Below are 23,622 nucleotides of genomic sequence, written 5' to 3'. Positions count from 1 at the left end.
CAACAGATGGATCAATGACGTGAAAAATTGTCAGAAAAAAGTAGGACTTCTTTCATTTATCTATCAAATTTCTTTATAATTGTTTTTGATAACTTTACAGAAGAATAAACTTTACTACTATAGACATTGTGGCAGCATAAATAACATCGGGTTTGTAATTTTTTTTGTCAAATATTTTTTAATTTTTTTTTATAATAAAATCTCCAAAAATTCATAATGATTTAGTATTATATTGCCAAGGTACTGGATAAAGAACTTTTCCCCCACAGAAAACTGTTCGGCAAATTCCGTAATATTTACGTCAAATTCCGGGCACGTGTTTACGTAGCAACGTATGGAAACAGGCGACATTATTGCCATTGGTGACTCGTTGAACGCGCGGTAGGGTGAGATCCAATGTTCCTGTAGTTAGAAAAACTAAAGTAAAAGAAATATGGCTTCGGAACTCGAGCTAAATGATGCTCGGGTGGAGTTTATTGCTGACTATGTCATCAAAACTCTCAAGATTAAGCCCGACAAATGGACCAAGATGTACAGTTTGGAGGAGACGAAGCAAATGTATATGGACTTCTTTGAAAAGCAAGATATGCCATGTCTCATAGTAACTGCAACTGCGGCAGGTGGACTCAACACCCAGTTTGAATGGCCAAACAACCCTAAAGCTAAAGCTTGCTACTTTGTCAAGAAGGGAAGAGAAGCAATTACAAAGGATACAAATTTTAGAAATGCATATCTCTATGGTGACATGTCCTACCAGCCATTGGACCAGCTTTCAGCTTTTGTTGATGAAGTAAGTTTCAAGAATTTTGATATAATTTTATGTACTTTTATTGATTTTTACTTGAAGTAAACGTATACAATTATTTTATACACTTATGACACTGTGAAAGGTACATGCAGTGTCCTTGAATAAGTTTTTGCTGGCTTTTGTTCAAGTAATGACTCATGGTTTGATTTAGATTTATCTTAGGATTTTCCAAAAAGATCAAGGTGATATTTTTTTTTTAAATCCTGCCAGATTATTACTAAATGATAATACTGATCGATAATCAATTAAATATCTACGACAAGACCAAATGTTAGATTTATGCAGGTGCTTGCATAAAAGTGGCAGATTAACAAGGTCTTGGCATGAACCATGTTTTAAAAAGTATTAACTGAAGTCAGAGTTCTTGAAAACAATGTCAAGATTTAATTATAAAAAAAAATATTAGATATATATACCTAGTACATTTCCTCTCGTCTGAGGGATTCATCAACTTTACATTTAACCAATAAATGAAAAACACAATCACAGTTATAATTTTTCTTTTACTTTATTTTTCAGGTCTTGGTGCCACTTCTTTCCAATGATAGAAACCATGAACAGTGGCCCCATGTTGTCTCCAAAGATGTCACAAGACATGTCCACAACCTGAAGAGTAATGTATATGTTGTGTCCGGTCAGGCCAAGGGAAAGACCCTCCTCCCCCTCCCTGTGGGGGCCGAGAAAGTGGAACAGGTTGAAGATGACAAGTAAGTTAATGAACCTTTAACTATGACAGTAATTAGTAACATATTATGCAATATTGAGTAGGAATGACAGTACAAAAAATAATGTATGTACATGTAAATGTAAATCAGCATAATAGAAACAGAAGAGAAAGACGGTTACATTGTAGATTTATACCGATATATTTAATATTGAGTCATGTTTTTTTTTTTTTCAGGGACACTCTTGACAGAGCACTTATCCATGCTATTGAGTCTGTGATCATTGACTGGACACATCAGATCAGGGATGTTCTGAAAAAGGACTCAGCCCAGCCCCTGCTGGAGGGACACAATCCTACTCCCTTTGTGGAGATCGAGTTCTGGAAGAACAAAGCCACCAACTTGGAATGTATTTATGAACAGGTTTGTAAAGTTTGACGTTACTGGTCCCATTCCCCTCTCCGAACATACACAAAAAAATAGATTTGCTAAATGTTTATTTGATTTGTCATGGTTTTACAGAATTATTTCCATGTATTTTCAGCTCAGGGATCCCAAAGTTAGAAAGATGGCAGAGATCTTAGAGAGAACACAGAGCAGCTATTTCCCAACATTCAAGGACATCTTTAGAGATGTTGTGGCAGGTAAAGGCAGAGGAAATATGTACAGACTGCTGAATTGTTAATTTCGTAAAGAATTTCTATTTAAAAATAATTTTACTTACTCTGATTTCTTTGTAGCTCTGACTGAGGCACAAGACATCAACATTTACCTGAAGCCCCTGCGTCATCACTTTGAGGATTATGAGCAGGCAGAATTTGATGAGAGCATCCCTATGCTTGCCCCAATGATGCACACCGTCTGTTTGACCTGGGCCAACTCCGAATATTACAACACACCAGCTCGCATCATTGTTCTTCTGCAGGAAATGTGCAACATGATCATCAACATGGTAGGAAACATTGATTTTCAAAATATAAGCAATTTCTGCATACCAACTTACATCTGAATGATTAGCCAAAAAAGCAAGGTAAGTTGTCTTAAAAATGTCTTTTTACCCTTACAATGTATTTTTAAATAGGCCAGAAACTTCCTTGATCCATCTGAGATCTTCAAAGGAGAAATCGAAGAGACTATTGAGAAAGTCAGGAAGGCTTGCAACGTCCTTGATGCCTACAAAAACACCTATGAGGACCACAAAGAAAGACTAAAGAGCTACTTCCCAGAGGGAACAGAACCCAGACTGTGGGAGTTTGCCCCCAAACTGGTGTTTGCTCGCTTTGACAAGTTCATGGAGCGAGTAAAGACAGTCAGAGTATGTTCAGATTTAAATTTTCTTGCAAAAATTGATGATTTTTTTCTCATAAGTTTTTCTTTTATATATAAGTTGTTTTCACTATAGTTGGATGTTTAAATTTATAGGAGCTGATGGAGACTGCCCTGGAGTTTATGAAACTAGAGAAAGTTGAGTTGGGAGGCATCAAAGGAAAACTTCTGAGTCAACAGGTGGTTCAGCTGCATGAAGAGTTTCAGGAACAATATGGAGTCTTCACCAACAAATCCTATGATTGTCTGGACCCCAGCAGCAATGTAACACATAGCTAATCTATAGTATTCTGGAATTGAGCATAATGTTTAATTAAATGAAACTTGCATGTTACATGACGTACGTTTCTTTTTACAGGAATTTTTGGATGACTATCAGATGTTTTTGGACAAGATCGGGGACTTTGACAGAAGACTTGCCACTATTATCTGTCAGGGATTTGATGACTGCTCAGGACTAGAATCTGTTTTCAAAGTAGGTGTCATGTTTGATAGGACTTGTATCCTCTTTTTTAATTAATGATGAGAATTGTATTTATATAAGAAAAATATAATGTATGGTCTTTTACAAAAAGAAAGTTTTTCTAACCTGTGTTGCAGCTGTTGGACATTATGGGTTCCTTGCTTGAAAGAGATCTGATCAAGAAAGACTTTGATGAGAAATATCCTCTCATTGTAAAATTGATGGATACAGAATTAGACACAGCCAAATTTATTTATGATGAACAAATGGCTCGCAAGAAAGAGACGGGCAAAGCATCTCTTCACAAGAACATGCCCAAAGTGTCTGGCAGTTTGAGATGGGCTCAAGAACTCAGAGAAAGGATTTCAGCCTCAATGGGAAACTTCAAGGCATTGGAACACAGGTACTGAACTGATTAGACTCTTACATATCTCCCTGGACTCAATATTTGGTTTTTGACAGAATTTGATTAGTGTTGATCAGTATTTGAAGATATATTTTCTCTTGTTTACAGGTGCATGGAAGAAGAAGCAGCTAAGTTGGTTTTTGTCAAATATGAAGAAATGTGTAACCTTCTAGGCCAGTAAGTACTTGTACATGGAAATTCGTGCTAGTTCTTTTGTATTGTAATGTTGATGTCTGAACAGTATGATGTTTTGCATACAAGATAGATGAATGATAATGCATGTCTTTACAGGTGGGATGAAGAAATTTACAAGGAATGGGAAGCCGGTGTAAGTGAAGCATGTTCATTCAACCTCAGTCAACCACTGGTTGTCCGAGACGAAGAAACCAAACTCATCAATGTGAACTTTGACCCACAACTGACGGCTGTCTTAAGGGAAGTCAAATACCTGGAAACCCGTAACCAGGAAGAGATTCCTCAGAGTGCGGCAGAAATGTACAAAAAGAATGACACACTGTGGAAGTACCTGACAAACTTAGATCTCACCGTCCATTTGTATAACAAGGTCAGAAATACAATCCTAGAGGTCGAGTTCCCACTCATTGAAGGTCAGCTACAGGACATTGATGTCCAGTTAGAGCAGGCTGAGAAATCCCTGAACTGGGAGAGCCAAGGAGTGTGGGACTATATTGAAAAAACAAGAGACCAAGTGATTGACCTTGAAAAGCGAGTTCAACAGGCCAAGGACAATGTCGAGGAAATTAAGATGTTGATGGCGACGTGGAGTAAACATCCTCTGTTTGAGAGGAAGGAGGACAAACACGATACTCTGCTGAATCTGGACGACAGGAAAGAACGACTCTCCAAACGATACGAAGATATCAAAAATATCGGCCAAAAAATCCATGCACTTTTACAAGTAAGAGGGAGTTTATAATATCTTGCAGTTGTGAATTTTCCTTTTTGTGCTTATTTACAATACACAGGTGTGTCAGAGAATAAAGGTATTGAAATTTTTGTTTTTTGTAGAAAAATTTAGAGTTATTCAAAGCAGATGGAAACACAGACACGTGGAAGGCCTATGTAGACTATGTAGATGAAATGATTGTAGATGGATTCTTTAACACAATTCACTGCAGTCTTAAATTCTTATTAGACCAAACAGACAGTAAAAATAATCCCACACCATTGTTTGAAGCTCAACTTGAGCTTCAGGTTCCAGAGATGGTGTTCATTCCTTCATTAGATTATGGAGTGGCAGACGGATTCTATGATTTAGTGGATGGTCTAGTAGGTGACATTTACAAACAAGCCTCTCTGATTGGTCGATTGGCTGCACATAGCGGTCAAGAGCACTACCAGCCAGACGCCGAGGATATGGAGGAGTTATCAGAAATGAGACAGGAGCTGATGGAGAGGATACAGAACATAATGAACAAGGCGTGTGAGTACAGGAACACGTTTGATAATTACTCGTATCTGTGGGTGGACGACAGGAACGAGTTCATGAGGCAGTTCCTGCTGTATAACCACGTCCTCACCACTGAGGAGATCGAGGCTCACGCTGAGGACGGAGTCCCAGAATGTCCTCCTACCCTTGACCAGTTCAAAGAACAGGTAACTACAAAACAAGTATAATCCATGCATGTTAGATGCTTCCTATTCTGAATATTTTACATGATTTGCTTCATCTTTTTCAATGGATTTTAATTCAGAAAGTTTTATATGATTTGCTTTGTAATTCTCTCAGATTAACACCTATGAGAAAATTTATGAGGATGCAGAAAAAGTGGAGCCTACCATGATCTTTGAGAACTGGTTCAGAGTAAACTCCAAACCATTTAAACAGGCTTTACTAAACACCATCAAACGCTGGAGTTTCATGTTCAAACAGCATCTGATCGACCATGTTACAAACAGGTATAATTTACCTCATAAATCAAACTTTCAATGAGCCGTTTCAAGATCTGTATTATAAAAAATTGATAATGAAAAATGTAATACACAAATACTTATTTTTCTTGTCAGCCATTCTGGTCTTTGATAACATGTTTACAATTATTTTAATGATGAGTTGTTGTCTGTTTTAGTCTGAAGGAGCTGGCAGAATTTATAAAGACAACAGACGCCGGCCTGATGAAGCCTGTAGAGGAGGGAGACTACAATGGCCTGGTCGAGTGTATGGGTTACTTGTTTGCCGTCAAGGACAGACAAGCCACCACAGATGAAATGTTTGAACCACTCAAACAGACCATAGAACTGTTGAAGACATATGAACAAGAACTCCCAGAGGAGGTTCACCAACAACTTCAGGTAAACAGAAAATCTATTTGGAGAAGAAATCTGGAGTTCTTAAAGATAGCAGTTAAATAATTTATAAGTGGCGAAAAGAAATTGAGAATTCTTGAAGATAGCAGTTGAATATATTTTTTTGGAATGTCGGATACTAAAATTCTTGAAATTTGCATCAACAGGAATTACCAGAGCAGTGGAACAATACAAAGAAGATAGCCATCACAGTCAAGCAACAAGTTGCTCCATTACAAGCAAATGAAGTTGCTAACATCAGAAGGAAGACAGCGTCCTTTGATGTTTCTCAACACAAGTTCAGGGAGAAGTTCCGCTCCATTCCTCCATTCAGATATGACTGTGATAAGCCATATGTACATCTTGACAAGGTAAAGTTATCCTTGCTTAACAGATCATTGTGATAAGTAATAAATATCTGTAAATCTTGTATGAATTGCCACATCAGTATTGTCACAAAGTAATACATATTGTTAAAATAAACAAAATTGTCATTACAGTACCATGAAGAAATTGCAGCCATGGAGAAAGAAATGGTAGAACTGATGGACTCCGCAGGTCTTTTTGAGGTAAACATTCCAGACTTCAAACAGCTCAAGCAGTGCAGAAAGGAGATAAAACTGCTGAAGACACTGTGGGACTACATCATCATGGTCCAGAGCAGCATTGATGACTGGAAGACCACCTTCTGGAAGGAGATTAATGTGGAGCAGATGGACATGGACTGTAAGAAGTTTGCTAAGGACATCCGAGGCCTGGACAAGGAGATGAGGGCCTGGGACTCCTATCTGGGTCTGGAGAACACAGTCAAGAACATGCTGACCTCCCTCAGGGCCGTCAGTGAGCTGCAGAACCCAGCCATCAGGGACCGCCATTGGCAGCAACTTATGGTGGCCACAAAGGTATGGCTAATTAAAACAAGAACAAAAGCATTGTTATAAATGTTAGATAATTTCTTGTACAATTTGTTTCTGTGTTGTTTTTTTCTAAGATAATTCATTGAGTGTTATTTTTCTTTTAGGTGCGCTTTGTTATGGATGAGAACACCACCCTGGCTGATCTGTTGTCTCTTAACCTGCACAACTTTGAGGATGATGTCCGAGGCATTGTGGACAAGGCCGTCAAGGAAATGAGCATGGAGAAGGTTCTTAAAGAGTTGGATACCACCTGGACCACCATGGAGTTTGAACATGAACCACATCCCAGAACAAAGGTCACAATGTTGAAGACAAGTGAAGAGTTGATTGAAACTCTTGAGGACAACCAGGTACATACGGAACAAAAAAAGATTCTTCCTGTGACAAATAAAGTGACTTGTTTCAAATTACCCATGCAATGCTTATAAAAACTTTGATTATGTTTTCCTCAGGTCCAACTACAAAACATGCTGTCCTCCAAGTACATTGCCCATTTCTTGCAAGAAGTTTCCACCTGGCAGAAGAAGCTGTCCACAGCTGACCAGGTCATCACCATCTGGATGGAGGTGCAGAGGACATGGTCTCATTTGGAGAGTATCTTTATTGGATCAGAAGATATCAGAAACCAGCTGCCAGAGGACTCCAAGAGATTCGATGGCATTGACACTGATTTCAAGGTAGGGGTTGTGAATTTCAGTTGTGTATAGTCTACAGTACAGTTTATAAAATATATAGTACAGTTTAGAAAATATTTTCATTTAATTGCTCTCATTTGATTTTATCAGGAACTTGTGTCGGAGATCGAGAAGTACAAGAATGTTGTGGAAGCTACAAACCAGCCAAACCTCTATGAGCGCTTGGAAAGTTTGCAGGACAATTTAACCTTGTGTGAAAAGGCTCTGGCTGAATACTTGGAGACCAAACGTCTGGCCTTCCCAAGATTTTACTTCGTGTCATCTGCAGATCTGCTTGACATCTTGTCCAACGGCAACAACCCAACAGCAGTATGTACAAGTTACCTCCCTTTAACCATATGAATTGATACTGCTTTCTTTGCTTAAGCAGTTCTATATGGCACAAATATCCTAACCCTATTGTTTGATTTCAGGTGTCCCGTCACTTGACTAAGCTGTTTGACAGCATGGCCAAGCTGAAGTTCACACAGGATGACAAGGGAAATGACACCAAGATTGCCACAGCTATGTACAGTAAGGATGGAGAAATGGTGGATCTGGACAAACCATGTGACTTGGCTGGACAGGTATGGTTTGAAAAAAAAACTTTTAATGATATCTACTCTACAGAGTAAAATATTTCTGATGGAAAGTTTAAAAATAAATTTCAAATTAAAAATACTAAAATTATAGGTAGAGCACTGGCTCAACAACCTGCTGGATGCCATGAGGAGTACAGTAAGGCACGAGATGACAGAGGCTGTAGCTACGTATGAAGAGAAGCCAAGAGACCAGTGGCTGTTTGACTTCCCCGCCCAGGTGGCGCTGTGTGGCACCCAGATCTGGTGGACAACAGAAGTCAACATTGCGTTTGGCAGACTTGAGGAGGGTTATGAAAATGCTCTGAAGGACTACAACAAGAAACAGATTCAGCAGCTGAACAACCTGATTACCCTCCTGCTTGGTAAACTGTCGTCTGGAGACCGACAGAAGATCATGACCATCTGTACCATTGATGTGCACGCTCGAGACGTGGTGGCCAAATTGATCACCACCAAGGTAGACAACTCTCAGGCCTTTGCCTGGCTGTCCCAGCTCAGACACAGGTGGGACGACAATGAGAAGGACTGCTTCGCCAACATCTGTGATGCTCAGTTCCGTTACTCACACGAGTACCTGGGTAACACACCACGTCTGGTCATTACTCCTCTCACTGACAGGTTTGTATCTCACTGTCTAGTTGTCAATAATTCTACCTGTTATTTGTAAATTAAAAGTTTGTATTATTTGGGAAAGAAGATTTATTTATGAGTGATATCCCTCAGTGTGTATCCTACAATGCCTTAGTTTAATGTCAATGGTAGCTAATTATGCTATAAAATAAGAGAAAAGTTTAAGAGCAAAAGGTTTTGGAGAGTGATCTACATTCTTTCAAAAATAATAGTAAGATATTTCTGTAATTTGTTTTCTCCAGATGTTACATTACACTGACACAGTCCCTCCACTTGATCATGAGTGGTGCACCAGCCGGCCCTGCTGGAACTGGTAAAACTGAGACCACCAAGGATTTGGGACGTGCTCTGGGTATCATGGTGTACGTGTTCAATTGCTCCGAGCAGATGGACTACAAATCCATTGGTAACATCTACAAGGGACTGGCCCAGTCCGGAGCCTGGGGGTGCTTTGACGAGTTTAACCGTATTGCTGTAGAAGTGTTGTCTGTGGTGGCCGTGCAGGTCAAGTGTATTCAGGATGCCATCAAGGAGAAGAAGAAGACATTCAACTTCCTGGGAGAAACCATCAAGCTGGTCCCCACTGTAGGTCTCTTCATTACAATGAACCCTGGTTATGCTGGGCGTACTGAGCTGCCAGAAAACCTTAAGGCTCTCTTCAGGTATACACTGCAGGATGTTGTTTTATTTTAAAATAACAATTTTCATATTTTATATGTTATATGAAGCATAACATTCAATTAAATAAGTTTGTTGATGCATGTAACTTCAAGACTCATTTTGCTTGTCTCTGATACTCAATGAAATCTCCATTTTCAGACCTTGTGCTATGGTGGTACCAGACTTTGAGCTGATTTGTGAAATCATGTTGGTGGCTGAAGGCTTCTTGGAAGCCAGGCTGCTGGCCAGAAAGTTCATCACCCTGTACAGTCTGTGTAAGGAACTGCTCTCCAAACAGGTAAGGCCACATAATGAAGGAACTGAAATCTTTTTTATTGATAAGATTTTATGATAGATTTAGTTGATGTGACTTTTGACTTGCTTTGTAGGACCACTATGATTGGGGTCTGCGTGCCATCAAGTCTGTGTTGGTGGTGGCCGGTGCCCTCAAGAGAGGTGACCCAGACCGTCCCGAGGACCAGGTCAGATTCTGTTACCACTTTCTCATTTAACAGCTTGCCATTCAGTCCTGTTTTACATTACTTGTTAACACTGTTTGTCCTCTTTAGGTATTGATGAGAGCTCTGAGAGATTTCAACATCCCCAAGATTGTTATTGACGACTTGCCCATCTTCATGGGTCTGATCTCCGATCTGTTCCCCGCCCTCAATGTGCCCCGTAAGAGAGACCCAGAGCTGGAGAAACAAATCAAACAAGCCACACTGGACCAGAAACTACAGCCAGAGGACAACTTCATCCTTAAGGTGAAGATCTTGTTAAAGGATCCTCTTGAAATATTTCTCTATTGTTTTATAAACTTTATAATTAAAGTTTAACACTGAACATTTTTCGAGCACCCTATCTTTGTATTATAGATTGTGCAGCTACAGGAGTTGTTGGATGTACGTCACTCTGTCTTTGTCTTGGGATTGGCTGGTGTCGGAAAGAGTAAAGTGTGGGGAACCCTGAACAGGACCTACAAAAACCAGGGAAAGAAGCCTTCTGCTGTAGATCTTGATCCCAAAGCTGTAACAAACAATGAATTGTTCGGTATCATCAATCCAGCAACCAGAGAGTGGAAGGATGGTAAGGCATAATAGATTATGGTTTAAAGATCAATATGGTTACCACTGATAGCGGTTCACATGTTGTCATTCTCTTCCTTACTCTAATTTCAAACTTATACTTAATATTTGCCTTGTTGGTTACAGGTCTGTTCTCTGTAATTATGCGTGACTTGGCTAACATGTCTGGTGATGGCCCTAAGTGGATCGTACTGGACGGAGATATTGATCCTATGTGGATTGAGTCTCTGAATACTGTCATGGACGACAACAAGGTGCTGACACTGGCCAGTAACGAGCGAATCCCACTCACTCCATCCATGAGACTACTCTTTGAGATCAGTCATCTGAGGACGGCCACCCCAGCTACAGTGTCCAGGGCAGGAATCCTGTTCATCAACCCTCAGGATCTGGGATGGATCCCGTAAGACATTAACTTATTTCATCCTTTTATTACCTGGTAGCTACAAAGTCAGACTATTAAGACTTTCCTTTTCTGTTTTGATAAGAAAGGCATGTTAGGGCAACTTTTTCTGAGGCCAAGAATGCCAAATTTACAATGATATTGATGTTCTGAAGGTCAATCACATGAGCCAATCTAAATGTTTCAGATACACCCAGAGTTGGATTGACAAGCGTGAAGTCCAGTCAGAGAGAGCCAATCTAACCATCCTGTTTGACAAGTATGTCCCAATGTGTCTGGAGACAATGCGAACTCGGTTCAAGAAGATCACCCCCGTAGCAGACAACAGCCACATCCAGATGTTATGTTACCTCCTGGAGTGTCTGCTGACCCCCGAAAACACACCCCCAGACTGCGCCAAGGAGCTGTATGAGCTGTACTTTGTCTTTGCCATTGTCTGGGCCTTTGGTGGAGTCACTTTCCAGGATCAGGTTTGTAGCGTACGAACATCTTTTTTCTATATATTTTCGGAAATCAAGGATTATACACTTACCAATGGATAATTTGTTTAATTGAAACTGTGATTCTATTTTGAAAAAAAAGGCCCAATTTTTTTCTTGAGAAATGAAAATTTTGACCATGTTATTCTGTATTTACAGCTGGTAGATTACAGAGTGGAATTCACCAAATGGTGGACCACTGAGTTTAAGACAGTGAAGTTCCCTACCACTGGAACTGTGTTTGATTACTACATCGATCCAGAAACCAAGAAGTTTGAGCCCTGGACTAAACTGGTGCCCAAATTTGAACTGGACCCTGAGCTTCCTCTACAGGTTTGGCTCTTTTTCAATGGTCATTCATTGTCTAGTAAAGTTAGCTCACCTATAATGAATTCAAAATCTTATCTGTGAAAGATAATTCTAAGTAAGAATTTTTTAATACATCCATTTTGTTTTCAGGCTGCTTTGGTGCACACCTCTGAGACAACAAGAGTGAAGTATTTCCTGGACATGTTGATTGACAAGCGTCGCCCAGTCATGTTGGTGGGTAACGCTGGTACAGGAAAGACCGTACTCATGGGAGACAAGATGAATGGTCTGTCTGAGGACTTCATGGTGGCCAACATCCCCTTCAACTTCTACACCACATCCGAGATGTTACAGAGAACTCTGGAGAAACCACTGGAGAAGAAAGCTGGTCGTAACTTTGGACCTCCTGGTACCAGACGTCTGATCTACTTTGTGGATGACATGAACATGCCAGAGGTAAAACATATCATTAGTTAACTTTCCCATTTAGCAATAATTTTGGTTGACTATCTTTAAAGCATGCTAGCATCCTCAGTTAATCCTGAAATAAAGTCGTCGCGAATAAAAGTTGGTTTACAGTATTGTTCTTTACTAGAACGACTTGCAATTTGAAAGAACTATATGCGGTATTAACCAACATTTGCCCCCCAAAATCAAACTTTGACGGAGTAATATTTAATTAAGTCCTTAAACAGCGGAGTATATGCTGACTTCAAAGCACTGAATAATTTCATAAGTAATGACGTCATTTTTTTATAGAAAGACATGCAGTTTGAGTTTTAATAGGTATTATGTGTATTTGAAGAACCTGACCTAACATGTATTCTTCAGAAGGTTGAAGACTATGATGTTTTTCTTTGCTAGGTTGACAAGTACTTCACTGTGCAGCCCCACACCTTGATCAGACAACACATTGATCACAGCCATTGGTATGACAGAAACAAGCTGACTCTGAAGGAAATCCACAACACACAATACGTGGCCTGCATGAACCCCACGGCTGGTAGCTTCACCATCGACTCCAGATTACAGGTCAGTGTCAAAGTTTACAGCAGCTTACTTAACTAGCTGTATTCCTTGCAATGAAAATGTACATCAGCAGGGTTTTAGTACATTATTTTGTATTTGTTCTACTGAGATTTATATTCAGCTGCCTTTGGTGTAGTTGCTAGTATGTTAATTTATGATTGAGGTAGTTTATATTTTTAGCCAAAGATCAGCAAAATGTTTACTTTCAACTATTTTACTACTTTTATTCAAAAGACATCTATTTTTCTTACAGCGTCACTTCTGTGTATTCTCCATTAACTTCCCCAACAATGAGGCCCTGGCCACCATTTACACCAGCATTCTGCAGCAGCATCTAGCCATGAATGGATTTGCCCAGGCTGTGCAGAAATTCTGCCCAACCCTCATTGCAGGAGCCCTGGCTCTCCAGTCCAAGATGGCATCCACTTTCCTGCCCACTGCCATCAAGTTCCACTACATCTTCAACCTCCGAGATATGTCCAACATTTTCCAGGTACTGTTCTATGTATTCTGACATCCATCTTTTCCTTTATTTCTCTCCATAAAATAAGCAGTGATTGGAATTTTCAACTTTATATTGGATATCCTGTTTTTGTTCTTTGTGTGTAAAACTTAACAAGTTTTTTATGCATTTGCTATTTTTCCTTTGATATCAGGGTCTGCTGTTTGCCCTGCCAGAGTGTGCCAAAACTCCAGTGGAGTTGACTAGACTGTGGTTACATGAAGCGGAGAGAGTGTACAGAGACAAACTCACCGACGAAAAAGACATGGAGACATTTGATAAGATGGTCAAGGATGTATTCAAGAAGTCCTTTGAGGTAACCCTTTTTGTCCCTCAATACATATCTTAATTCAAATTATGTCTCAAATTTCCATGCAAATAAGGGAAACTAAATCTTTGAATGTCCTTTCTCAGGATCTGGATGAAGCAATTGTCTTCAAGCGCCCACTGCTGTACTGCCACTTTGCCCAGGGAGTTGGCGATCCCAAATACAATCCAGTGGAAGGATGGCCAGAGTTAAACAAGATCTTAGTGGAAGCACTAGACAATTACAATGAACTGAATGCTGTCATGAACTTAGTGCTGTTTGAGGACGCCATGATGCATGTGTGCCGAATCAACCGTATCCTTGAATCCCCACGAGGTAACGCTCTACTGATCGGTGTGGGAGGTTCTGGTAAACAGAGCTTGTCCCGATTGGCTGCTTCCATCAGCAGCTTGGAGGTGTTCCAGATCACCCTCAGGAAAGGTTACTCGATCGCTGATCTGAAATTAGACATTTCTCAGCTGTACATTAAGACTGGTCTGAAAAATATGGGCATGATGTTTTTGATGACTGATGCCCAGGTGGCTGACGAGAAGTTCCTTGTTCTGATTAACGATTTACTGGCTTCTGGAGAAATCCCAGATCTCTTCCCAGATGATGAAATTGAGAACATCATTAACGGAACTCGTAACGAGGTGAAAGGTCTGGGAATGGAGGACAGCAGAGAGAACTGCTGGAGATTTTTCATTGACAAAGTCCGCAGGACGCTAAAGGTGAGAGATGTTGATGTTGGCCTTTCACTGCTTCCTACAAATCTCTTACTTAACCTCATACTCTGATTTTACTACAAATTACTTGTTTAACAACAATATTGAAGACAAATTATTTTTCCAGCTTTGCACTGAATCCCCCCTTATTATTCATATTTCTTTACGATAGGTTGTTCTTTGCTTCTCCCCTGTTGGTTCCACCCTTCGTGTCAGAAGCAGAAAGTTCCCCGCTGTTACAAACTGTACCAGTATTGACTGGTTCCATGAGTGGCCAGAAGATGCTTTGGTTTCTGTATCTGGTCGCTTCTTAGAGGAGGTGGAGCTGCTGGCGGTAAGTCTTGCATGCTGAAAATTTTAATTTTATTTGCAGATTGGCAGATTTTTTTTTGATGAAAAAATTTCAAAGTTATTAACCACAAAAAATCATGATATTTAGATTTCTTAAAGACAGAGACTAAACGACATTTTATATTCAAAAGTACATGTACATAATTGAAAAAGTACTGATATAATTTTGGGGGGGGGAATGATTATGAGCACTTTTGAAATTTAATACCCAATGCTATTTGATACTTAATGTCAGATTTTATACATTTTATTTTACAGCCTGATATGAGAGGCTCGATTGCCACGTTCATGTCCTTTGTCCACAAGTCTGTGAATGAGATGAGTAAAGCCTACCTAAGTAATGAAAGGAGGTACAACTACACCACCCCCAAGAGTTTCCTGGAACAGATCAAGCTTTACCAGAATCTGCTGAACAAGAACAACACAGATCTGCAGGCCAAGATTGTCCGTCTGGAGAATGGTCTGGAAAAACTCCGCAGCACTGCTACTCAGGTCAGTGTTAATTAAAAAAAAAAGGGGTAGATTTTTAGACTTTATGGAGAAATTAAAAAAAAATTTTTGCTTGTAAGGAAATTGAAACATTAAAAAAGATACATAGCAAATAAATGTTGTTCCTTAATCTTCACAGGTAGATGATTTGAAATCCAAGCTGGCCTCACAAGAGGTGGAGCTGGCCCAGAAGAATGAGGATGCCAACAAACTGATTGCCATCGTCGGAGCTGAAACTGAGAAGGTGTCTAAAGAGAAAGCTATAGCTGACGAAGAGGAGAAGAAAGTGGCCCAGATTAACATTGAAGTCACCAAGAAGCAGGTCGACTGCGAGAGAGATCTGGCCAAGGCAGAGCCTGCCTTAGAGGCTGCCAAGGAAGCCTTGAACACATTGAACAAGGTAAGGCAGGCGAATATTAAGCCTCATTAAACAAGATAACAGTAAGGACTCACAGATCAGGCATCTTATCAGTTTTTCTAATGGAAATATACATTTGTGTTTTAGAACAACTTGACTGAGTTAAAGTCCTTTGGTTCCCCACCTCCCGCTGTAATCAATGTAGCGTCTGCTTGCATGTGTCTACTGGCGCCCGGAGGAAAAGTCCCCAAAGACAAGAGCTGGAAGGCTGCCAAGAGCTCCATCATGGGAAAGGTAAGACCAACCAGTTTGTTGTTTTGGTCACATCTCTCTAAAAATAATATTCAAATACTCTAAGGGAAGTAAGATTTTACTATGGTTTGTTTTCTGTGACAGGTTGATTTGTTTTTGGACAATCTCATCAACTACGACAAAGACAACATCCATGATAACTGTTTGAAGGCAGTGCAACCATACCTGGATGATCCTGAGTTTGACCCCGACTTCATCCGAGCTAAATCATTGGCCGCTGCCGGTCTCTGCTCCTGGGTCATCAACATTGTCATCTACTATAGGGTATACTGTGAGGTAGAACCCAAGAGAATTGCCCTTGCTCAGGCCAATGCTGAACTTGCAGCTGCTCAGGAGAAACTGCGTGTTATCACCAATAAGATTCAGAGTCTGGAAGCAGATCTGGCAAAATTGACAGCAGAGTTTGAAAAAGCCACCAATGAGAAGCTTCGCTGTCAGCAGGAAGCTGAAATGACGGCCAAGACTATTGAACTTGCCAACAGACTGGTGGGTGGACTGGCCTCTGAGAATGTCAGATGGGCCGATTCCATTAAAGACTTCAGAGAGCAAGAAAAGACATTGCCTGGTGACGTGTTGCTGATCACAGCCTTTGTGTCTTATGTGGGCTGCTTTACAAAACAATACAGGTTGGACTTGATGGATAAGCACTGGTTGCCATTTTTGAAGGGCATGAAAGTCCCCATCCCAGTGTCTGAAGGCTTGGACCCTCTGACTCTGTTAACAGATGATGCCCAGATTGCCTCATGGAATAACGAAGGTTTGCCCAGTGACAGAATGTCTACAGAAAATGCCACCATTCTGACAAACTGTGAGAGATGGCCACTGATGATTGATCCCCAGCTACAGGGTATTAAATGGATTAAGACCAAGTATGGAGCAGACCTTAAAATTCTTCGTCTTGGACAGAAGGGATATTTAGATGCTCTGGAGAGAGCTCTGTCCTCAGGAGATGTTGTCTTGCTGGAGAACATTGAAGAATCTGTGGACCCTGTGCTTGACCCTCTTATTGGACGTAACACAATCAAGAAAGGTCGCGCCATCAAGATTGGTGACAAAGAGGTAGAGTATCATCCAGACTTCAAACTCATTCTTCAGACAAAGCTGGCCAATCCCCATTACCAGCCTGAGATGCAGGCTCAGACCACCCTGATCAACTTCACTGTAACCAGGGATGGATTGGAGGATCAGCTACTGGCTGCTGTGGTCAGAAAAGAGAGACCTGATCTGGAGAAACTGAAGGCCGACCTCACAAGACAACAGAATGAATTCAAGATCACTTTGAAGAAGCTTGAGGACAATTTGTTGGCACGTCTGTCATCTGCTGAGGGTAACTTCTTGGGAGACTATGCCCTGGTAGAAAACCTAGAAACCACCAAGAGAACTGCTGCAGAAATTGAAGTGAAGGCCAAAGAAGCCAAGAAGACAGAGGCTGAGATTAATTTAGCTCGTGAGAGCTACCGTCCTGCTGCTGCCAGAGCTTCCCTCCTCTACTTCATCCTCAATGACCTGCACAAGATCCATCCCATGTACCAATTCTCTCTCAAAGTCAGTATAGCATAAGTTAAAATTCTTCTTAATGGAATTTGACTGATGTTTCGTCAGACATTTGAAAAGGGAATTCTATTCATTTTGTGTGAATTTTACAGGCATTCAGCGTTGTATTTGAGAAGGCCATTGACCGTGCCGAGCCTGCAGAGGAAGTGAAGCAGAGAGTGGTGAACCTGATCGACTGCATCACATACTCCGTGTTTACGTACACAGCTAGAGGACTGTTTGAGAGAGACAAGATTATCTTCACCTCCCAGATGACCTTCCTCGTAAGTTCACTTTATACAGCACAATTCAGGAGAAAACAAAAGATTACAATAACATGAGGTACAGGAAAATCAATTTTGTGTTTTATGTTATAGATCCTGATGGCCGCTAATGACATTAACCCTGTTGAGTTGGACTTCCTTCTGCGTTTCCCAGCCGTACCCAACGTAACCAGCCCTGTTGATTTCCTGAGTAACAACAGCTGGGGAGGAATCAAGGTAATTACTAATTAAAGAAGAATAAAAAAAATATCTTCTAAAACTTTTGTATATTTTATGCTATATGGTTCCAAATTCACATTCCTGTCCAATAGACATAATTTTTTTCTAATTATTTAGGCCATGGCTAACATGGAAGAATTCAGGAACTTGGACAGAGACATTGAAGGTTCTGCCAAACGATGGAAGAAGTTTGTAGAAAGTGAGTGTCCAGAAAAAGAGAAGTTCCCCCAGGAATGGAAGAACAAAACTTCCCTTCAGAAGTTGTGTATGATGAGAGCTCTTAGACCTGACAGAATGACCTATGCTGTCACGTAAGTTCTGGATACAATGTCTTAAAATTTATTCTAACAGTACTATACCTCTGAATAGTTAAAGAGAATCTCTTAAAATACATGAAAATAGCTTTCAATTCAACCCCAGATTTTAAGGTGCATTGACACTTGGCTTAATTTTTCCCTACAGGAATTATGTAGAAGAAAAACTAGGAACCAAATATGTTGAGGGGCGTGCTGTGGAATTTGCCAAGTCCTATGAGGAATCGGGACCTGCCACTCCCATATTCTTCATCCTGTCCCCAGGAGTGGACCCCTTAAAGGATGTGGAGGCATTGGGTAGAACTCTTGGCTTCACAGATGACAAGAGCAACTTCCACAACATTTCACTGGGTCAAGGTCAAGAGGTCGTTGCTGAGGCTGCAATGGATCTTTCAGCCAAGGAAGGTCACTGGGTCGTCTTGCAGGTATGACATACAGTAGAATTTTGTTATTGAAAAAAAACAACAATATTTCAATGTTGATTTTTGTGGATTTTCTTATACAAGAATTGACAAACTCTTTCCTTTTCCTCTGTAGAATGTCCACTTGGTGGCAAAATGGCTGGCAACCTTAGAAAAGAAGTTGGAGCAGTACAGCACAGAGAGTCATGAGGCCTACCGTGTCTACATCAGTGCTGAACCAGCAGGCACACCAGAGTCCCACATCATCCCTCAGGGTATCCTGGAAGCAGCCATCAAAATTACAAATGAACCTCCAACTGGCATGTTTGCCAACCTGCACAAGGCCCTGGATAATTTCAACCAGGTAAACATAAATTTGTAAAAATGCAAGATGCTTGTTTACCTTTCAGGTTACCAGGATTTTTTTGCCAGAAATTGAAGATGTTTCTAGAAAGTTTCCTTTAAAAGAGAAGAGTATCCTTTCCATTTACATATAATAATCTATTTCGGTAAAAATTTCAGGATACACTTGAGATGTGTGCCAGAGAGACAGAATTTAAATCCATTCTGTTTGCCATCTGCTACTTCCATGCTGTGGTCTGTGAAAGGAGGAAGTTCGGAGCTCAAGGTTGGAACCGTGTGTACCCCTACAACACTGGAGATCTGAGAATCAGTGCTATGGTCCTGTATAATTACCTGGAGGCCAATGCCAAGGTCCCCTGGGAGGATCTGAGGTACCTGTTTGGAGAGATTATGTACGGTGGTCACATCACAGACGACTGGGACAGGAGGCTCTGCAGGACCTACCTGGAAGTGTACCTTCACCCAGACATGGTAACCAACTTTCTCAAATTGATTTGACATTTTTTGGTTACCTTCTGGCAGTCAGCTCCAAAAATTTAAGCTTTTTTATGACAAGTTTGCTAACAATTGTTATTGCTTATTCTAAGTAAGTTTTCTATGTTTTAGCTTGACGGTGAATTGTACCTGGCTCCTGGTTTCCCTGTCCCTCCTAACTCTGACTACAAAGGCTACCACAACTTTATTGATGAGTGCCTGCCACCTGAGAGTCCCTACCTATATGGTCTCCACCCTAATGCTGAAATCGAGTTCCTGACCACCACGTCAGAGAACCTGTTTAAGACTGTGTTGGAAATGCAGCCTAGAGATTCTGGAGCATCTGCAGGAGCTGGAGTCAGTAGAGAGGAAAAGGTCAGTTACTGGGCATTTTCTTGACATGACCAAGGATCAACATATATTTAAAATTTGGTCCAACATATTTATACCCCCCGCAAACGAAGTTTGGGGGGGTATATAGGAATCACCTTGTCCGTCTGTCTGTCTGTCCGTCTGTCTGTCCGTCTGTCTGTGCAATTGTGTCCGGTCCATATCTTTCTTACAGAGGGACATTAGAATCTACTACTCCACACTAAGATTGCTCATAACCTAAGGGTGTGTCATGACCTTGACCCAAGGTCATTTGGGGAAGTTCAAGGTCACTGGAAGAAAAATTTCATAATTCGTGTCCGGTCCATATCTTTATTATGGATAAACTTGGTAGGTTCTCATTTCACACAAAGATTGCCCATGACCCAAGGGTGTGTCATGACCTTGACCCAAGGTCATTTGGGGAAGTTCAAGGTCACTGGGAGAAAAATTTCAAAATTCATGTTTGACATATATCTTTTATGGATAAACTTGGTAGGTTCTCATTTCATACAAAGATTGCCCATGACCCAAGGGTGTGTCATGACCTTGACCCAAGGTCATTTGGGAAAGTTCAAGGTCACTGGAAGAAAAATTTCATAATTAGTGTCCGGTCTATATCTTTCTTATGGATAAACTTGGAAGGTTTTCATTTCACGTAAAGATTGCCCATGACCCAAGGGTGTGTCATGACCTTGACCCAAGGTCATTTGGGGAAGTTCAAGGTCACTGGAAAAAAAAATTCATAATTAGTGTCCGGTCTATATCTTTCTTATGGATAAACTTGGTAGGTTTTCATTTCACGTAAAGATTGCCCATGACCCAAGGGTGTGTCATGACCTTGACCCAAGGTCATTTGGAGAAGTTCAAGGTCACTGGTAGAAAAATTTAATAATTCGTGTCCGGTCCATATCTTTCTTAAGGATAAACTTGGTAGGTTCTCATTTCGTACAAAGATTGCCCATGACCCAAGGGTGTGTCATGACCTTGACCCAAGGTCATTTGGGGAAGTTCAAGGTCACTGGAAGAAAAATTTCATAATTCGTGTCCGGTCTATATCTTTCTTATGGATAAACTTGGTAGGTTTTCATTTCACATAAAGATTGCCCATGACCCAAGGGTGTGTCATGACCTTGACCCAAGGTCATTTGGGGAAGTTCAAGGTCACTGGTAGAAAAATTTAATAATTCGTGTCCGGTCCATGTCTTTCTTAAGGATAAACTTGGTAGGTACTCATTTCTCTCAAAGATTGCCCATGACCCAAGGGTGTGTCATGACCTTGACCCAAGGTCATTTGGGGAAGTTCAAGGTCACTGGAAGAAAAATTTCATAATTTGTGTCCGGTCCATATCTTTCTTATTGATAAACTTGGTAGGTTCTTATTTTACTCAAAGATTGCCTATGACCCAAGGGTGTGTCATGACCTTGACCCAAGGTCATTTGGGAAGTTCAAGGTCACTGGAAGAAAAATTTTATAATTCGTGTTTGATACATATCTTTATTATGCAAAAACTTACTTCTGAAAAACCCAGCGGGGGGTATTTTGTCCCAATTGGACAGTTCTAGTTTTCCGTTTTAAGTTGATAGCGTTGATGGCAAGAATTTTTCTTGTCCCTTCCTTTTCTGATGATTTTGAAGTTATATTTGGTTTGTTTTGAATACAGATCAAGGGCATCTTGGATGAAATTGTGGAGAAATTGCCAGAAGAATTCAACATGATAGAGGTCATGGCTAAAGTTCCACCAGAGGATAGAACTCCATACGTACTGGTGGCCTTCCAGGAATGTGAGCGTATGAACATGCTGACCAGTGAGATCAGAAGATCACTGAAGGAACTGGACCTAGGATTAAAGGTTAGGATCATTTAACAGTCATAGCCCAGTATTGTGTAATGATTAGATCAAATTCAAGCTCAGAATGAACAGAAATGAAGTTTTCTAATATTCTTGTCGTTAATCAACAGGGTGAATTGACAATCACATCTGACATGGAGGACCTTGGTAACGCCCTCTACATGGACACCATTCCTGAGAGCTGGAACAAGAAGGCCTATCCTTCCCTGTTTGGATTGACAGCTTGGTATGCTGATCTTCTACTGAGAGTAAAGGAACTTGAGACCTGGTCCTCTGACTTCCAGCTTCCTGCTGCTGTCTGGCTGGGAGGATTCTTCAATCCCCAGTCCTTCCTTACTGCCATTATGCAGCAGATGGCCCGTAAGAATGAGTGGCCATTGGATCGTATGTGCCTGCAGTGTGACGTCACCAAGAAGTCCCGAGAGGACATGGCAGGTCCGCCAAGAGAAGGCGCGTACGTCCATGGTCTGTTCATGGAGGGGGCCAGGTGGGACATGCAGACTGGTATGATTGCTGAGGCTCGACTCAAGGAACTGGCACCACCCATGCCGGTCATCTTTATTAGGGCCATCCCAGTGGACAGACAGGACACCAGGAACATTTACGAATGTCCAGTCTACAAGACCAAGACCCGTGGTCCTACATTTGTCTGGACCTTCAACCTCAAGAGCAAGGAGAAGCCCAGCAGATGGATCCTGGGAGGTGTGGCTCTTCTGCTACAGGTGTAAAACAAACTCTGAACTTATCAGTCACTTTGTGACAGTATTCTGTTACTTTACAGGACACATCAAAAATGAATTTGTTAACAACAAAATTTTTATTCTTACTGTGTGTGAACATTGCATTATTTAAAAGAAACCAGTGCTCAGTATTTTGATGAATTATTGATAATTTATGTGATAGACTGTTAACTTGGTGATATTTAATATCAACATGCCGTCCAAAGTTATACATGTATTTAAAGTATTAATTTATGTTGAGTCAGATTGAATGAGATTTATTGAAAATGTTTTTATTTTATATAATTTAAGTGAATGTTTGTTGAATAAATTGATCACAAATATATTTCCTGCATGTGCTTTTCTTTTCAACATGATTAAAATCAGATCTTTGTTTATATGCTTAAAATTCCAATAGTCTCTCTAAACAATCAGGTGAAGATCATTTTATAAAACACCCAAATACAGGTCTTTTCTCAAAGAATACCAGGAATATTAAAGCCTTAGTGCCTTTTCAAAGTTCTGGCCGAAGTTATGGTATTTAAAGAGTAGGTCAGATTTCAAGGTCAAGAGGTTAAAATGTTGGTTTTCAATGAAAGGTCACAAGAAATATGCGAGTGAAATATGAAAGTTCTACATCTACTATTCAAAGATTATGTGGTCATCTACTATTCAAAGATTATGTGGTCAATGTTAAAAGTTTGGCTTAACTCTCATTAGTAGTCCAAGGTCAATAGGTCAAATATATTGGTTTTCCAAGGAGAGCCTTGACACAAGAAATATATGTGTCAGATATATAAAAAAAAGGACACTATATACTTTCTAATTACTGTATACAGGGCTTAACTCCTAAGGCATATATTCATGTATGTCCAGTATTATTTGTTTGTTGCATTGCTTTATGGAAAGAATAACTTATTTGGCAAGAGAATTTTTACCTTACCCACAGAATGAATGTAAATAAAATCTTTATAAGTGAATGGCACATGAATAATGCAATACAAGGTGCAAACAGATTTAACAATGGACAAGTTTTTCTTGCCAAGTTTCATTGTTCAGGTCTATATGCCTTTGATAAAGAAAATCAACCTTACTAGAGCGTAATGATTTTAAGATTCAAGCAAAACCTTCTTTGAGACATTCTGTGGTAACAGGATGGGGAAAAACTATGGCTGGACTAGGAATTGAACCTGGGACCCCCAGTATCACAAGCCAGGCCTGAGCTACCCAGGGGGGTATTCATGGCCTAAACCATTACATTCCTCCCTCCTTACATCCATGACTGA

At 40.4% G+C, this 23,622-nt stretch overlaps 1 protein-coding gene across 1 annotated transcript; it reads left to right on the top strand.

Annotated features, from left to right (window-relative positions):
• The first annotated feature begins 347 nt into the window (after positions 1–347).
• On the top strand, positions 348–22,682 carry LOC134229401 (dynein beta chain, ciliary-like). The gene is made up of 48 exons (XM_062711150.1): positions 348–790; positions 1,328–1,515; positions 1,710–1,896; positions 2,018–2,117; positions 2,214–2,425; positions 2,555–2,788; positions 2,896–3,063; positions 3,158–3,274; positions 3,400–3,665; positions 3,777–3,845; positions 3,960–4,587; positions 4,698–5,285; positions 5,419–5,588; positions 5,759–5,981; positions 6,143–6,346; positions 6,476–6,877; positions 6,997–7,242; positions 7,345–7,569; positions 7,678–7,896; positions 8,001–8,153; positions 8,260–8,786; positions 9,041–9,460; positions 9,618–9,756; positions 9,848–9,940; positions 10,028–10,222; positions 10,334–10,544; positions 10,670–10,946; positions 11,134–11,416; positions 11,585–11,758; positions 11,885–12,190; positions 12,599–12,766; positions 13,017–13,256; positions 13,420–13,581; positions 13,680–14,303; positions 14,470–14,631; positions 14,907–15,140; positions 15,277–15,537; positions 15,643–15,789; positions 15,892–17,352; positions 17,454–17,624; positions 17,718–17,840; positions 17,961–18,154; positions 18,306–18,582; positions 18,695–18,922; positions 19,081–19,392; positions 19,528–19,770; positions 21,429–21,617; positions 21,728–22,682. The coding sequence occupies exons 1-48, from the start codon at positions 434–436 to the stop codon at positions 22,343–22,345; spliced, it is 13,395 nt and encodes a 4,464-aa protein (XP_062567134.1). The 5' UTR covers positions 348–433; the 3' UTR covers positions 22,346–22,682.
• The last annotated feature ends 940 nt before the right edge of the window (positions 22,683–23,622 follow it).

Source organism: Saccostrea cucullata, unplaced genomic scaffold (genome assembly GCF_032062105.1).
Source record: "Saccostrea cucullata isolate Sc308-1 unplaced genomic scaffold, CSIRO_AGI_Scuc_v1 ctg368, whole genome shotgun sequence".
In the NCBI taxonomy this organism is placed as follows: Eukaryota; Metazoa; Mollusca; class Bivalvia; order Ostreida; family Ostreidae; genus Saccostrea; species Saccostrea cuccullata.
The sequence above is the reverse complement of the archived record's forward strand: the minus strand, read 5'-3'. Positions and strand labels throughout refer to the sequence as shown.

Excerpts from the sequence above, each read along its gene's own strand:
- LOC134229401 (XM_062711150.1), top strand. The coding sequence starts at position 434 with ATGGCTTCGGAACTCGAGCTAAATGATGCTCGGGTGGAGTTTATTGCT. Across the intron at positions 7,897-8,000 it reads ACGGCAACAACCCAACAGCA|GTGTCCCGTCACTTGACTAA; the intron begins GTATGTACAAGT and ends GTTTGATTTCAG. Across the intron at positions 13,582-13,679 it reads TATTCAAGAAGTCCTTTGAG|GATCTGGATGAAGCAATTGT; the intron begins GTAACCCTTTTT and ends GTCCTTTCTCAG.